Source organism: Salarias fasciatus, assembly GCF_902148845.1.
Source record: "Salarias fasciatus chromosome 7 unlocalized genomic scaffold, fSalaFa1.1 super_scaffold_4, whole genome shotgun sequence".
In the NCBI taxonomy this organism is placed as follows: Eukaryota; Metazoa; Chordata; class Actinopteri; order Blenniiformes; family Blenniidae; genus Salarias; species Salarias fasciatus.
In genome coordinates, this window is record NW_021941229.1 from 6,865,739 (window position 1) to 6,883,234 (window position 17,496).

The window sequence follows — 17,496 nt, forward strand, 5'->3', positions numbered from 1 at the left end:
ATGCTTAGCCCACCTCAAGGGCTTCGCTATTGGTAACTACCAAAGGTGGGGGCTGTAGGGATAAACGTACCCCCAACTTGATAGGCTGACAAGATTGGCGCAGGAATGAAGGAGCAAAGCAGGCCGTATGCCAGGCACCGCCCACAGAGCCCCAAGACACCGATGTCAAGCGCCCTTGCACCGAGGCGCCGACCGTACACATGTCAGAAACAGTCGTGACATAATGACAGCAAACACACACATGTCGAGTAAGGCCTCGACAGCCCACCCAGCATGCACCAGTTTTCACCACTGCAGCCTGTATTCCCCAAGGGAACAGCAGCCAGCGAGACCAAGCAGGTCGTCAAAGCGACAGGACCCCTGTCCCCGCTTAAGTCTGACAGAGCCACCGAGTCCGTGCACATATCCATGAGATATAACCGCACAAAGGTGGACGACGAAGACCAGGAAGAAGCCTGACAGATGTAACCCACAGTGACCCCTCTGCACAGAGCCACAGATGCGGAAACTCCACGTGTGGATTGGGCTCGGATCTCTGCGGGCGGAGGACGGTTCTGTGCCTCGTAAGCCGCAGCAATAGCACCACCAACCCAGTGGGCAAGGACCTGGGACGACAGCGGGGCACCACGCCCCCTGGCCCCAAACCCCACGAACAGCTGGTCCATAGTCTGGAAGCTAGCTGTGCGCTCCATGTAGCAGCACAAGACCCTGACCGCACACTACAACCGCAGCCGCGCCTCGTCCACTGACGAGCCCAGCGGAGTGTCGAGTACCCTGATCCGGATTACTCGTGACGGAAAGTCCGAAGTAATCACCTTGGGGTGAAAGGCTGGATTGGGCCAGAGATGAACCAGTCCGCCATCCTGACTAAACGATAAGCAGGAGGGATGGATGGAAAGGCCGCACAAATCACCAACTCTTTTGGCTGAAGCCAAGGCCAAAAGGAGGGCAGCCTTGAAAGACAGAAAACGGACATCTGTCTGTTCCAGAGGCTCAAACGGAGGTCCCCCCAGACCCTCCAACACAGTGTGGAGGTCCCAAAGGGGAACCACATGCCTAGGGGAAGGCCTCAGCCTCAACGCACCCCAGAGGAAACGCTTCACCAGTGGATGGCTGCACTCCAAAAAGCGCCCGAAGCCCTCGTGACATGTCGTGATGACAGACGCAAACACCCCAAGGGTGGATGCAGACCGGCCAGTATCCAAGAGTCCCTGTAAAAACTCCAGAACCCCGCCGACAGAGTAGGAGATCTAGCTCGGCTAGTCTGACCCTCTCAGCATCCAGACCAGGAGTCTCCTGCCCAGGACAAGGCAGGACCGAAGGGTGCCCCCTGCCTGGATTAGAGCGTCTGGTTCGTCGGGGATTAGCCAGGGATCCCCGACCACCATCCACACCAGGTCCTGGTACCACCTGGCGCGAGGATTGTCTGGGGCCACTACGAGGATGTGAAGGCCCCGCAATGCCACCCTGCGCAGCAGGGGGGCAAGGAGTCGGGTCGGTGGGAAGGCGTACAGGAGGCCTGAGGCCAAGACCTGTGAGCCTGTGAGAGGAGGGTCGTCTGACGACCTGAGCGAGAACCAGAGTGGGCACTGTGCGTTCTCTGCACTTGCGAAAACGTCAGCCACGCTCGCCACTTGCCGCTCGAGTTGAAATGATTGAACTTATCAAGTGAATTTGCTTGTTGACACGCCAGGACAGCCTATCAGCGTGGAGGTCATCACGGAGATCACAGCTTGTGTGATGTGATGCCGCGACAAGGGTTTTTACAGAGTAGTTATGTGATGATGATACATCATCACATTTTTTTTACATTTTTGTACCAGCGATAAAACTCGAGCAACTAGCACGGCACAAATTCATTTGACGCGCGAATGAATTCGCGTTCACCGCTTCTGGTGGAAACACAGGGGTGAACCTTCTTCCATCATAGTAATTCTCCTGTTTTTGCTTTTACTTTTTCTCTTTCTATCCCCCAATACTGACTGAAACAGCAGAATTTCCCCACCTCCAGTCCAGGTTCTGAAAAGGGCTCTAAATGTTAAAAGGGAGATTTGCATTTCCACCATCTCCTGTACTTGATCACAGTTACTCTCTGGAAAAATGCCTTGAGGTGTCTGTGTGGTTTTTGGCGATATTAAACAATGGATTGATCTGAGACATGTGTGACAAGAAAGATCAACAAAAACAAACCGGAAGCCATCTGAAGAACTGAAAGCATCATTTATTTACATTTCTAACATATGAGCATAACATCTCCCATTGCAAAACAGGTAATTTGATTGATTCAAAAAGAAAGTGATGGAAAAATTTCCTACAGCGCGGTGCATTAACTTCCATGACTCACTGTCCCACAAATGGAAACAAACTGAATAACATTAAAATAACATAACTGTTCCAGATGTCCTTCAAAACTATTTCTCATTCTCACCAGGGTGAATCCTGACTTGGAGTGCCAAATGATCACTGACACATTTTCCATCTTTAACGAGAAAAATGCTTCCAACTGGTGCAAATCTTCATGTTGACAGTCAATTTTCCACTCTGACTGAAACTTTTTACAACATGTTTTACAGGAAAAAGGCTTTTAATCCATGTGAATTCTTTTGTGGGCAGTGAAGTGGGAGCTGTAACGGAAAGCTTCACCACACGTTTCACAAGAATAAGGCTTTTCACCTGTGTGAGTCCTCATGTGGACAGTCAAATCATGATTGGAACGAAAAGTTTTGCTACATGTTTTACAAGAATAAGGCCGCTCACCTGTGTGAGTCCTCATGTGGAGAGTCAACTGACTCCTGTAATCATAGTTTTTCCCACACGTTTTACAAAAATAAGGATTCTCATCTGTGTGAGACCTCATGTGAACAGTCAGCTGTTCTCGGCGACTGAAACATTTCCCACATGTCAAACAATCATATGGCTTCTCACCTGTGTGAGTCCTCATGTGGACAGATAAATGATGTTGGTGAACAAATGTTTTCCCACACATATCACAAGAATAAGGCTTCTCACCTGAGTGAGTCCTCATGTGGACAGTCAAATTATTTCCACTATGAAATGTTTTTCCACAGGTTTCACAAGAATAAGGCTTCTCACCTGTGTGAGTCCTCATGTGGACAGTCAACTGACTTCTGTAATCATAGTTTTTCCCACATGTTTTACAAGAATATGGCTTCTCACCTGTGTGAGTCCTTATGTGGACAGTCAATTGTTCTCGGCGACTGAAACATTTTCCACAGGTTTCGCAAGAATAAGGTTTCTCACCTGTGTGGATCCTCATGTGGGCAGTCAATTGACTTCTGTAACCATAACTTTTCCCACATGTTTCACATGAATGCAGCTTCTCACCTTTGTGAGTTCTCATGTGGACAGTCAAATGATCAGTCTGACAGAAACTTTTTTCACACACTTTACAAAAACATGGCATCTCACATTTGTGAATTCTGCGGACTTTTAGTGATTTTTGACTGTGTTTGAAATGTTTATGACAAATATCACAATAATCCCTCCTGTCTGTTTGAACTCTGTTGTTTAATGTAGAGTCTTCATTTCTTTGTGGCCCTGAATCTTCACAGGTTCTTTGATGGTCGTGACTCACAGCCGGCACAGGGTGACCAAGGTGAAGCTCTTCATCTGGCTGTGAGTCAATTTTCTCATCAGTAACAGTTTGAAGAGAGGCATCAGTCTCCTGCTTGATGTCTTCACAGGTGTAGATTTCCTCTTCCTCTTTAACCTGTGGGTGATCTAGTTCCTCCTCCATCTCTTCCTCTTTAACCTGTGGATGAAGTAGTTCCTCCATCTCCTCCTCTTTAATCTGTTGGGGTTCTGGTTCCTCTTGTTCCACTTTAATGTGAGGAGGTTCCTGCTGGTCCAGAGGGGAGTTTCTATTCTGGCTTCCAGAGCTGCTGCTCAGAGAAAACGTCCTCTCAATGACAACCATGTTGCTGTTGGAGGTCTGGGGATTAAAAGTGGAAACAGAGGAAAGTTTGTCATGTGATTCTAAAAAAACATCTTGTCTACAGAGTGGCCTTGTCACGAAGAAGTAGAAAAGCAAGTGTTGCTGTTTCACCCATGGAAGACAGATGAAAGAATTTGTTTATTGACATGAGCTATTAAAAAAAGATGCTCCTGCCTTAAGTCTAACACAGATAACATTTTCTTGAATCATCTATACCAGCATACAGCGAAGAGGTAGTCGGTATAACGCACCAAACTGGTATCATAGAACCCGAGAATATAAACTATTGCTACCAGTGAAACTCTGAAAGCCCAATTACAGTTTTTCTCCAATAGTTGGCTCATTTCTTGAAACTGAAATTACATTTTCAAAACTCTAAGATCATTTGGCAAAACAGTCTTACAGTTCAGCTCAACACCATAGATCACTTGCAAAAGTTCATTTCTCTCCCAAAACTGTTCACTCATGTTTCAAAGCTACATTTCTTTCCCATATAAATAGTCAGAGCCTCCAAAAATGTGAAGATCTTTCTCAACAGTTTTATCTTATTTCTCGAAACAGACCTGACGCTCTCAATTCTGTTGGTTCTCTTGTAAAAAAAAACAACCTGGACGGTTCAGCAGAAACACACGGTTCACCTGTCAAAACTCAGATCTCTTCCAAAACAGTTCACTGAGGTGGCAAAACTACATTTCTTTCTCAAACAAATGGCCAGTGCCCTCAAAATGCTTTGTCCTTTTGGCATCATGTGAGCACTGCAAGTCAAAATGTTTAGATGTTTTGTCAATAAGGGCAGAGGACCATTGAAATATTTCTCATCTACCTTTCTGTCTGAGCCCAGTCCTTCATTCATAATGGCTACTGTGATAGTTTTTATTTTCTTCTTTGGGTTGTTTAGCTAACAGAAAACATATTGTATAACAAAAGGAATAAAAAAAAAAGCATTTTACGGTAAGAAGAACCTTCAAGTTTTGATTGATGTCATATTTCCAAAGAAACTGTTATAATTTTTATTCACACACAAAGTCACTTCCATCCATCAGAGTTCAATATACTGTAAAATAAACACAAAAACAAAAAACACAACAAATAAGGAACATTGTATGTGCTGTAAATGAAGCTGGGGTTTCACAGCTCACTTCTTCACTGGTCCCCCTCACCCTACTGACTGTCCTCACTCTCATGCAGACAGATTCATGTCTGGTATTCATGGTATTGAAGTGTGTTCTTGACTGATTTTAACAGCTGAACAGATGATTCTGCAGATGGTGGCTGACACGATCTATGATGCCGATATGCTTTGGAGAGAACAACCATTAGACTGAGAATCGATCAATCCGTTTAGATCAACATGATATATTTACTTGGAAATTGTACTAAATCTGTCCTTACTGTGCTTATTCATCTGCAAAGCTGATCTGAGACATAGAATTCGGTTCTGTTGCGAGCAGTTACCGCGTAGTTAGATTTGTGCATATTGTTTTGAGAATGTAACTTTGGTTTCAAGAAATGAGCCAAACCAATGGAGAAAAACTGTAAGCCTTCAAGCTGACACAAACTACAGCAACGACACGAAGCTACATTGCTGCTGCGTCCTGGTCTCACACATAAAAAATACAATTAAATTGGCACGGATATTACAGTCCCCGTCTATTAACATGCACATCGAACTCCAGCATCACGTAAAGACATGTTCACTTTGAATACAAACCGCCACATACCCAAAAAATGGATTAGAAAACCCAAAAATTGATGTAAACAGCGTCTCCTCTTTCATTGAACGGGAATGAAGAGCGGAGTCCAAGCCAACCGAAGCCAGAGCATGCGATTAAGCCATGATTTGGATCACAGAATCATTCAACAATCACAGCAATAAACTGAAGGAATAATCATATAAGCCTACATTTTCAGCAGTTTTTCAGTTTATATTTGTATATGCATCACTTCTTTTGAATTGCAAAATACAAACTCTAGATGAGGACTTCAAAATCAAAAGTTAGGGGGTGGCAAATATATACAAACAGCAAACACTAACCCACATTCAGATAAAATAAAATAAAATAAAATAAAATAAAATAAAATAAAATAAAATAAAATAAAATAAAAACACAATTTGTCAGGCACACAGCATGTAACAGCAGTCTGGATATTATGTGGCTGGGGATCCATGCAGTTTTCCAGTCCTTTACTGTAGGGATCTGGAATACATAGATTAATTCATGAGACAAGGGATCGAGACGTCTCTTTATTTTTATTTATTTAACATTTATTTAACCAGGAAAATCCCGTTGAGATTAAGAACCTCTTTTTCAAGGGAGTCCTGGCCAAGAGGCAGCAAAGTTACAACAGACATACAAACAATATCCATATCAAATTACATAAAACAATTACAATTTAAAGAGTCCCTTTCAAGTGCTCTCAATCTGCTTTAAATTTGTTCAATGAGATGAGGTCAGTTAATCTCCAGTTTTTTTGCAACATATTCCATGTAGTGGGAGCAGAGTGGATGAAAGCTCTTTTCCCCAGTTCTGTTCGGGCAAAAGGAACACAGAGCAACAAATGATCATCTGAACGCAAGCTGTAAGAATCAACACTTCTTCGTGTGATTAAGTTGCATATGTAGGAGGGCAGTAGACCAAGCATGGCCTTGTAAATAAAAATGTACCAATGTCTCATCCTCCTGGTGAACAAAGGCGGCCATCCCACATGACAATACAAATCACAATGATGGGTCAAAGCTCTACTGTTGGTGATAAACCTCAATGACGCATGAGATAAACAGTGTCAATCTTCCAAAGACATTGAGCTGAGGCATTCATGTACAGCAGGTCTCCATAATCTAAAATAGATAAAAATGTTGCAGTGACAAGCCGCTTTTTCACATTGAAAGAAAAACAAAATTTGTTTCTGAAGAAAAAGTCCAATTTGAGTTTCAGTTTCTTCAGAAGATTTTCAATGTGTGGCTTGAAGGAGAGGCCCTCATCAAGCAAGACACCAAGATATTTGTACACATGAACCACTTCTATGACATTTCCCTCAAGCGTAAACACTGAGGGGACAGTTTGAAGCACCTTCTTATTGTTTGAAAATAACATCAGTTTAGCCTTGTCAGTGGTGAGGACTAACTTTAGCTGCAGAAGTGTGTTCTGGACCGCATTAAAAGCTTTCTGCAAGGATTCAACAGCTGTAGTCGGGGTTGGTCCATAACAGTAAATAATTGTGTCATCAGCATAACAGTGCATATTAGCATCTGACACATTGAGACCCAAATCATTAATGTACATTATGAACAAGAGGGGTCCCGGTATTGAACCCTGTGGCACCCCCTTGTGGACACTCATAAAGTCAGAACAAAACCCTTCATATTTATTGCACTGAGTCCTGTCACTCAAATAATTTGCAAACCAGGACACTGCATGATCAGACAAACCAAGATGATGAAGCCTTTGCTTTAAAACAGTATGGTCCACTGTTTCAAAAGCTTTTGACAAATCAATAAAAAGTGAAGCGCAGCACTGCTTGCTGTCAAGAGCAACAATTATATCATTAATCACTTCAGTGGCAGCAGTGATAGTACTGTGCCTTTTCCTAAAGCCTGACTGCAACTTTGAGATAAGTTCATTAGAGTCTAAAAAATCTTTAAGTTGATCACATACAAGGGATTCAAGAACTTTCGACAGGGTACACAAGTTAGATATTGGCCTATAATTGGTTAAAACTGCAGGGTCACCCCCTTTTCAACAAGGAAATAACATAAGCTGACTCCCAGACTGATGGAATTTCTTTGTTTTCAATTGAGATATTATAAAGCATTGTCAGTGGCTGTGCTACAAAATCAGCTGCCAATTTCAAAAAATAAGGCTCCATCAGGTCTGGTCCAGGGGGTTTCCTGTGATCTAGTTCTTTGAGGGCTTTATGCACTTGCTGCACAGTAAAAGGAGCAAAACTAAAAAGGTCTCCAGAAAACATTGGATGGTCTGTGCAGGGAGACAAAGAGGCAGCTCCCGAAGAATCAAACAAGGAACTAGATGATACAAAATGCTTATTAAAGCAGTTTAAAACCTCAGCTCTATCATAAACTGGGACTGAATCCTTTAGAACAAATCGCGGAAGAGTCAGAGAACTTTTGTTTAGAGATAGAGACTTAATCACTTTCCAAAATTTCTGCGGATTATTAAGATTCTCACTTGTAACAGACAAGTAATACTCTGATTTAGCTTTTTTGATAAGGGAAGTGCATTTATTTCTTAGCTGCCGGAAAACAGACCAATCGGTGGCAAAATCACTTCTTCTGGCTTCGGCCCATGCCATGTTTCGCTGATGGATAATGTCTGACAACTCTGGAGAGAACCAAGGACTTTCTCTTCCCTTCACTCTGATTTTCTAAATAGAAGCATGTTTGTTTATAATTTTCACCTTCTGTCACCGCCCCTCTGTGACCAGACACTAGCTGCAGCTCGTTGCTCCTGTTTCTGGCTCCTTTGATCCATTCGGAAGTAAGTGATTTTCATCAAGGACTATACTCGAGTTTTTTTTTTTTTTTTTTTTTAAATAACGGATCGAGTTGCTCTAAGTCTTAGTTGCATTTACGTTCCACTGCATTGAATAATTAATTAAGGAGCAAGTTGCTGCTGTTAAACTTATTCTATTTGTCCACAAATATGTTCATGTGTTTTAAAAATAACTCCTTTGTTTCTCAAAATAATATTCTTTTTTTTTAATCAGATGTGTGTATTCACACTGATGCAACAATTTTGTTCCTCTTCTGCTGCAAATCAGTCAATAAATCATTCAATCTGTCTGTTTGTCTACATAACTAATTTGTTTTGACAACGGATGAGGACAGCAGGACTCATAAAAATGTTTGTAATTAATACAGTTTGGGTTGTGTGTGGGTGCGTGCGTGCGTGTGTGTGTGTGTGTGCGCGTGCTGTTGGTGTGTGTGAATCAGGCGCTATGAATGAGTGGTTACATCATGAGTGGATGTGTGGATGCGGTGCAGGTGAAGGTGTATGAGTGGGTATCGTGTGTGTGTGTGTGTGTGTGTGTGTGTGTGACTGGGTGAGTGCAGTTTTTGACCGCTTTGAGCCATAATGCATTGTTCAGAGGACATATTTGTAAACTCAATAAAGTCCGTTCATTCAATGCTGAAGTATGCGCGACAGCTCGTACTATATCCAGCCGCAGAAGTGACAAAGGTAGTTGAAATCACAATAGCCAACTAAACCCTCGGAGGCCTCGCTGAGACATGAAACCTACTGTGACCTTTGACCTCTGTAGCTCTTTTGCCCTTATTTGGTCTCTACAGCAGATACTGACCTGAAATTTGAACTGTGAGGCCTCTGGAAAGTATAAAATCATGAACTGGTGGATATAATTCATTAGCTCATCCCAAACAGGAAGGAGTTTCAAGAAGGAGGCGGGGCTTCCAAATTCCGTTTATGACTTTCTGGCAGACGTGTGAACACATTCCATAAATCTCATCTTATTTGGAGCAAATTTGACCAAATAATGGTGCTTAATTGATTGTCTTAAGTGGACATTGCTGCAGCCTGTACAGGCAGCAGAAAGGACTTAGTGGAGTCAAACCACCACAGATGGATGGATCTGTTGGGTTTTCTCTCTAGAAGTGTCTAGAAATGACTGCGTTGTAATTGGCACTTCATAAATAAAGCTGAATTGAATTGAACAGATGTGATCCTTAGGAAAGACAGAACAACATCTAAACTTTCAGTTTCCTGTGTTGAAATTGAGCTATTTTATCAGCTGATGAAACTGGGGGGAATCAAGGTCTGTGAGCTTTACACTCTCAGAGCCTTTGGAGCAGTCTGGAGGATCAAATCCAGGTTCATAGAATCTGTCAATTTCTTCATGATCAACGCTTTGTGCAGTAGCAACCACAGCGTCCCAGACACTGTTCAGAGGTGAAACGTCTTCCTTCATGGTAATCCTCCTGTTTTTGCCTTTGCTTCCTTCCCTTTTTCTATTTCTAGCCCCAATACTGACTGAAACAGCAAAATTTCCCCACCTCCCAGCCTGGTTCTGAATTTTAAAAGGGAGATTTGCATTTCCACCGTCTCCTGTATTTGCTCATGGTTATTCTCTGCAGAAATGCCTTGAAGTGTCTGTATTGTTTTTGGTGTTAGTGAAAAATTGATTGATTTGAGACATGTGTGACAAGAAAGATCAGAAAAAGCAACAAAAACAAACCAGAAACCATCTGAAGTGAAAGCATAATTTATTTACATTTCTAACATATGAGCAGAACTGCTCTCCCATACTATACCATACCATACCAGCTTTATTTATAAAGCACTTTCAAAACTTTACAGCCGGCCAAAGTGCTGTACACAGACAAATATAAATCACAAAATACAATATAAGAGCAGACAGTGCAAAAAACAAATGATCAATCCATAACAATAAGAACATCATTGATTAAAAGCCAGTGAAAAAAGATGTGTTTTCAAAAGAGATTTAAAAGCTTTCAGTGACTCAGCCTGTCTAATCTCCAAAGGCAACTGGTTCCCCAGTCGTGGAGCAGTGACAGAAAACGCACGGTCCCCACGAAGCTTGCGTTTTGTCTTAGGGACCACAAGCAGCAACTGATCTTCTGATCTTAAAGATCGAGACGGGACATATAGGTGAACCAGGTCAGTGAGATAGGAAGGAGCCATACCGTGCAAACATTTAAAAGTAAATAAGAGGATTTTAAAATCAACTCTAAAAGCCACTGGAAGCCAGTGGAGTGATGCTAATATAGGTGAGATGCTGTCATATTGGTGTGTTCCAGTGAGGAGTCGAGCCGCAGAGTTTCAGACTCTCTGTAAGCGGCTGAGCACATTCTGACTCACACCAGCGTACAGTGAATTACAGTAGTCAAGTCTGGTTGTAATGAATACATGGATCGCCGTTTCAAATTGTTGGTTCGACAGAAAATGTTTAATTTTGGCCAGTTGTCTTAGCTGTAAAAAACTAGACTGAACATCGGCACTGATTTGTTGATCCAATTTAAGCTCCGGGTCCATTTTGACCCCCAAGTTGGAAACAACGGGCTTCTCTAATGGCTCCAGAAAACCAAGGTCAATAGAGGGGGACATGTGTGGTGAACTGGGACCAAAAACAATAACCTCACATTTACTTTGATTGAGATGAAGAAAATTCAATGCCATCCATGCTTTGGTTTCATTTATGCAGTCTAAAAGAGGTTTGATAGCCTGATAGCCTGTTTGTCTCATTGTAAAACAGGCCATTTGATTAATTCAAAAATAGAAAGTGATGGAAAAACTTCCCACAGCGAGGTGCATTAATTTTCATGACTCACTGTCCGACGAGTGGAAACAAACTGAATAACATTAAAATAACATAACGGTTCCAGATGTCCTTCAAAACTATTTCTCATTCTCACCAGGGTGAATCCTGACGTGGAGTGCCAAATGATCACTGACACAATTCCCCCTTTGAACAAGAAAAACGCTTCTAACCGGTGTAAATCTTTATGTTGACAGTCAGTTTTCCACTATTACTGAAACTTTTTGCATGTTTTACAGGAAAAAAGCTTTTAATCCCTGTGAATCCTTTTGTGGGCAGTGAACTGGAAGCTGTAACGGAAAGCTTCACCACACGTTTCACAAGAATAAGGCTTCTCACCTGTGTGGATCCTCATGTGGACAGTCAAATCATGACTGGAACAAAAAGTTTTTCTACATGTTTCACAAGCATAAGGGTCAACACCTGTGTGAGTCATCATGTGGGCAGATAAATGACTACTGTAACGAAAAGTTTTTCTACACGTTTTACAAGAATAAGGCTTCTCACCTGTGTGAGTCCTCATATGGAGTGTCAGACTGTCGTGGCGACTGAAACATTTCCCACATGTCTGACACGAATATGGCTTCTCACCTGTGTGAGTCCTCATGTGGACAGATAAATGTTGTCGCTGAACAAATGATTTCCCACATACTTCACAAGAATAAGGCTTCTCACCTGTATGGATCCTCATGTGGACAGTCAAACGACTACTTCTATCAAATGTTTTCCCACATGTTTCACATGAATGCAGCTTCTCACCTTTGTGAGTTCTCATGTGGAGAGTCAAATGTTCAGTCCGACAGAAACTTTTTCCACACAGTTTACAAAAACATGGCATCTCACGTTTGTGAATTCTGCGGGCTTTTACTGATCTTTGACTGTGTTTGAAATGTTTCTGACATATATCACAATAATCCCTCCTGTCTGTTTGAACTGTGTTGTTTAATGTAGGGTCTTCATTTCTTTGTGGCCCTGAATCCTCACAGGTTCTTTGATGGTCGTGACTCACAGCCGGCACAGGGTTACCAAGGTGAAGCTCTTCATCTGGCTGTGAGTCAATTTTCTCATCAGTCACAGTTTGAAGAGAGGCGTCAGTCTCCTGCTCGAAGTCCTCACAAGTGTTGATTTCCTCTTCCTCTTTAATCTGTGGGTGATCTAGTTCCTCCTCCTCTTTAATCTTTGGATGATCTCGTTGCTCCTCCTCTTTAATCTGTTGGGGTTCTGGTTCCTCATGTTCCACTTTAATGTGAGGAGGTTCCTGCTGGTCCAGAGTGGAGTTTCTATTCTGGCTTCCAGAGCTGCTGCTCAGAGAAAACGTCCTCTCAATGACAACCATGGTGCTGTTGGAGGTCTGGGGATTAAAAGTTAGGAGAGGACAGATTACAATGTAAAAATGTAAACCATGGAAGACAGATGAAAGATTCACACAAGACATCTGAATGACGTTTAATAATTCACATGAACTATCCGAACTAAAATAAAAAATAACTTCTACTTCAAGCCAAGCACATTTCCTATGATCAACCACACCAGCGCAGCAGCTGCAGCTATCAAAAACCAGATTAGTAACTTAAAACCCGAGAACATACACTGATGTTACTTCTGAATACCCGAAAATGCAATAACATGTATCAAAGTTTACACGAACGATCGTTACGATGCTGGGCCTCTCTTTCCTGCTTCGTGGTTTCACATCTCAGAACACAGGAAACTTCAATTATACCCGCACAAACAAGACAATAACAGTGTTTAACATATATATATAAGGAGCTCTTGCATCACGCGAGACATGTTCACTTTGTCTACAAATCACCACATACCTGAAAATGGATTAAATAATCCGATAATAGATGTAAACTATTTTCTCCTCTTCGCTTCACAGCTTGAATAAGGAAGATCCTCCGAACTCCCGAGTGGAGCCCAAACCAATCGATGCCAGAGAATGAGAGTAACTCTTCTTCTCTGGATAAGGCAGACTAAAGACGTCATTGGCATCACTGCTGCCATCTACTGGATGTTATTCAGGGTCCAGATTCTTCTATGAACCCAAGCCAATCCACATCAGAGCATAACGTTAAACCATCCAATAGATCACTGAATCATTCAACAAACACACCATCGGTAAATTAAAGAAATTCAACAATCTACATTTTTAGTATTTGAATCTGTTTTAGTTTAAAACTGTATATGTCACATAAGCAGAGCTCATTTACACTCAAGCACCATTTTGACAGCAATGTCACAATGATATGTTAAGAATCTGTGTTTGACTGAAGTAGCAATATCCTCTGAGTCGTTGTTTGTCTTCAGTTTGTCAAAAATGTGAAAAGCCTCTTTCACAGAAAGAAACAAACACAATGGTGTAGAGCTGAATCTCTTTTGGTTTAATTTATTCTTTTTTTGCTGTCCTCTCATATCCACTACATACAATTCCTTATGCGTTCATTGATTGTTTTGATGGCTACAGTGAGAATCTGCAATGTAAATAGACAAGAAAATAAACAGAAAATAAAGAAAAGGCATTGACTCAGAAAGTGTCTAATTTTTTGGCTGTGATATGAGAGCAAAGATGAGCAAAAACACGTGTAAACAATTTGTAAATAAAAAAAAAAAACAAAAGCATCATTTATTGACATTTTTAACAGATAAACACAACTCATTGAGAGATTCATAATTTCATTAACAGTTTTTTAAAAGTTTGCTGTGAAGAAAAACAGAACTATGGAGAGGTGCTTCAAACTCCATGACTCACTGACCTACAACCACTGTCAAAGAAACTGAAGTGCTTTAGAAATAAAGTTTGATATGGTTTTGATTTGAAGAACAGTAAAAAGTGTGTTTACATTAATGTGACTGAGGGGAGTTCAAATAGGCTAATTAAAAGTTGTTCAACATCACCACCTAGTGGAAGCACTAGGACCCATTTAACTAAGGTTCTGACCCAGGGGTGAGCAGTGCAATAACAACAGGGTTGAAAGAATTACCGTGTATTTATTATAATTTAGAAGAAAAAAAAAATACAAATAAAATTTGATTAAAAGTAGGATTAGTCCCCCTCCTCCAAAAAAAAAAAAAAAAAAAAAACCCACAGCTGTCGTCAGTTAGACCTTGTGTGGAGCCCCGCTCAGGATGTCTGCTTGAGCCTGCCCTGGATCGCGCAGTCAGTGGCTCCTGCTCCCGGTCCAGTCACACCGACAGCAGCTCCCTGCAGGCACATGCAACACAGCCAGGAAAGAGCTCACGTCTATCGATCCCCCACAGCCAAAGGCTGCACCACCCCTGTAGCACCCCACTCTCAACAGCGGCTACTCACGGGCAAGGCAGGGATCAGACCCTGTTGGAGCTGCGTACTGGGTGCTGGCGGTCTCCGTCGGGTCGTGTTGGTGGTCTTCTCCGCGTTGTGCCGCTCCGCTGTCTCGCTACCGCCTGAGTAGCATGGACTGCTCTCCGTCCTGCTCCATACCTGCACTAAATAAATCTTGGCATCCCTCACTTTCACACTGCAGCCCTGATTAGTCTGAGCAACGTCAGGTGCGCTCAGCCAATGTTCGCCTCATAGACTGTTCAGGTAATGGGAATGGCCTCACTCAATTAAAAATGTCCACAGCAACCAAATATAGAATCACAGCAGACAGCATGCATATAAAACAAATATAAAAACACAGCAAAAGAGGTCCATAGTCACACATTAACGCAGTGAATGCTACCCACTTTAGAATATCTCTAAAGGTTAAAAAAAAAAATTACTGACATAAAAAAACAACAAGAAACTGTGTTCTCGCCTTTCCTGGGCTGTATCTCCGTCACTCTCGGGTCCTCTACCAGAGGCTTCATCGTGGTAACTATTTGCCTGTGGTATCCCCAGGTACCGCAGCTGTCTCCCACATCTCTTTTGTTGCCTTCTGGTAGTTCAACCCCTTCAGTAGTGATCATCTTTCCTCTGATTGATACCATCTGCCCACACTTATCTTGTCTGAATGATATCCTGGTGACACTGTATCCAGTCTTGATGATGATCTGGTTGAGGGGGTTCAGGTCGATGCAGAACAGCAGCGGGGACAGAGTGTCTCCTTGGTATATGCCACATTTGATGTTCACCGCTGCCACTGGTTTCCAGTTAGCTTCCAGAGTTGTCTTCCATAGCCTCATTGAGTTTCCCAGGAAGGCTCTCTGTTCCCTGTTGATGTTGTACAGTTTCAGGCATTCCAGTGTCCATGTGTGCTTTGTTGAGTCAGAAGCTTTCTTGTAATCAATCCAGGCAGTGCACAGGTTGGTGTTTCTACTCTCACAGTCTTGTGCAATCACCCTGTTGACCAGTAACTGGTGTTGGACTCCTCTGTTGTTATTGCTAATTCCTGTCTGGGCTCCGCTAATGTATTACTCCATGTACTTTTTCATCTTAGCTTAGTAGTTGGATGGTATTGTTTCCTTCTGGGGGGTCTCTCATGATGAGGACTGTTCGACCTTGGGTCAGCCACTGTGGGTGGTTCCCTTCTCTAAGCAGCTGGGTCGTTTGGGCTGCCAGGCATTCATGGAGTGCAGTCAGCTTCTTCAGCCAGTGGGTGTGAATCCTGTCAGTAACTGGAACCTGTCCAGTTCTTTATTTTTGCCACTGTTTTATGGATGTCTGCTGTTGTGATGATGATTGGTTCTTTTTCCGGGAGGCTGCAATGTTCTGCTTGCAGGGCTGGCGCCTCTTTCTCCCAGATACTCTTTGTTGTTTAACCTTGGAAAGCAGGTAGTCATGTTTCCCCAGGACTTTATTATCTTGTATTTCAAGTCAGTCGCTCTCCCCTTGAGCAGTTGGTGTCCAATCTCACTGTTTGGGGGTGATGCTGAAATCACCTTCTTTAAAACAAATGTAAAGGAGCAGAAAGAAGTAAAACTTAAAATGTCTGCCCCTACCAACATAAAGTAATTGACAAAACAACTGTTTACCTCAAGGTTTGCTAATAAACACAACCATTTCACAAGACATTCACAAAATCAAATACAGTATTATAATTTCTCTTTATACAACAGTATCATATCATTTTTTAATAATTGTTCTTTTATACATTTCTTGAAACTATAAATGTACAGAGACATTTTAATTTCACAGTCACGATTGTTCTATAGACTGATTCCTTGGATTGTGATACATCTTTCTTTTGGTTTGGTTCTTCACTCTGGTAATGAATACACTTCAGTTCCTCGTAAATCATATAGATTTGCTCTCATTTTAAATCTGCTTCGCAAATTATCTGGAAATATTTTTTGCTGAGCTTTATACATAGTTTTAAGGAGGTTGAGTTCTATCAAGTCATAGAATGTCAACAATAAACATTGAGTTTGACTGGCTGTCACACACGCACACACACACGCGCGCACAGTCTTGTATTTCTATCCTTGTGGGGACCGTCCATTGACTCCCATTCATGTCTAGCCCCTAACCCTGACCCTTACCCTAACCCTAACCCACACCACAACAAAGCCTAACCCTAAAGAAATGTTTTTGCACTTTTACTTTTTTCAGTAACAACAACATGGTCAAGAAAACACTGTTTCTCCTACTTAGGACCGGAAAAAGGTCCCCACAAGGCACGTCGTTCCACGTTTTGCTATCCTTGTGGGGACATTTGGCCCCAACAAGGATAGAAATACGAGAACACACACACACACACACACACACACACACACACACACACACACACACACACACACACACACACACACACACACACACACACACACACACACACACACACACACGGGGATAATTGGCTATTATGAATTAAATCATGTTCAAATTCAACAGCAGCATACCTTTTCACCTGTAGCGGAGCCAGAGTGGGGGCAAGGGGGCGGTCGCCCCAGGGCCCACAAGGTCATAGGGCCCCGTTTCATGCGATGTGTTCACATATACTCGTAAATAAATTATTATAATAAAATGTGCAGTGTGTGCGAGAAGGTATACGCATATAATTGTGCTCTCCAATTTGCCAATTCTTACATTACGACTGTCCATGAATGCATCAGAGCTGTAAGCCAGCGCTGATTGGCTGAGCGGCATGAACGAGTTTTTTTCTTTTGTACTTGATCTGAACTCTTTGGACTGAAGTTAAACAGTCTGCTAAACACTATGCGAGCCGCTAGCGGTACTACCCGAAACCTAACATCGGAGCCACTGGTGAGTCAGTGAAATTTTCAAAAATATTATCGTTATCAGAATGCCGTCGTCTTAAACACCT

At 42.3% G+C, this 17,496-nt stretch overlaps 2 protein-coding genes across 2 annotated transcripts; both read right to left on the bottom strand.

Moving 5' to 3' along the window:
* Nucleotides 1–2,275: 2,275 nt before the first annotated feature.
* On the bottom strand, nucleotides 2,276–5,756 carry LOC115382813 (zinc finger protein 501-like). Its single transcript, XM_030084725.1, has 2 exons — nucleotides 5,677–5,756; nucleotides 2,276–3,952 (listed from the first exon to the last, which is right to left on the bottom strand). The coding sequence occupies exon 2, from the start codon at nucleotides 3,935–3,937 to the stop codon at nucleotides 2,585–2,587; it is 1,353 nt and encodes a 450-aa protein (XP_029940585.1). The 5' UTR covers nucleotides 3,938–3,952; nucleotides 5,677–5,756; the 3' UTR covers nucleotides 2,276–2,584.
* Nucleotides 5,757–10,182: 4,426 nt separating this feature from the next.
* LOC115382820 (zinc finger protein 239-like) lies at nucleotides 10,183–13,180 on the bottom strand. Its single transcript, XM_030084733.1, has 2 exons — nucleotides 13,087–13,180; nucleotides 10,183–12,617 (listed from the first exon to the last, which is right to left on the bottom strand). Exon 2 carries the CDS (start codon nucleotides 12,600–12,602, stop codon nucleotides 11,517–11,519), a length of 1,086 nt encoding a protein of 361 aa, XP_029940593.1. The 5' UTR covers nucleotides 12,603–12,617; nucleotides 13,087–13,180; the 3' UTR covers nucleotides 10,183–11,516.
* Between the last annotated feature and the right edge of the window lie 4,316 nt (nucleotides 13,181–17,496).

What these genes read in the sequence shown, in the direction of transcription:
- LOC115382813 (XM_030084725.1), bottom strand. Translation starts at nt 3,937, where the DNA reads ATGGTTGTCATTGAGAGGACGTTTTCTCTGAGCAGCAGCTCTGGAAGC.
- LOC115382820 (XM_030084733.1), bottom strand. Translation starts at nt 12,602, where the DNA reads ATGGTTGTCATTGAGAGGACGTTTTCTCTGAGCAGCAGCTCTGGAAGC.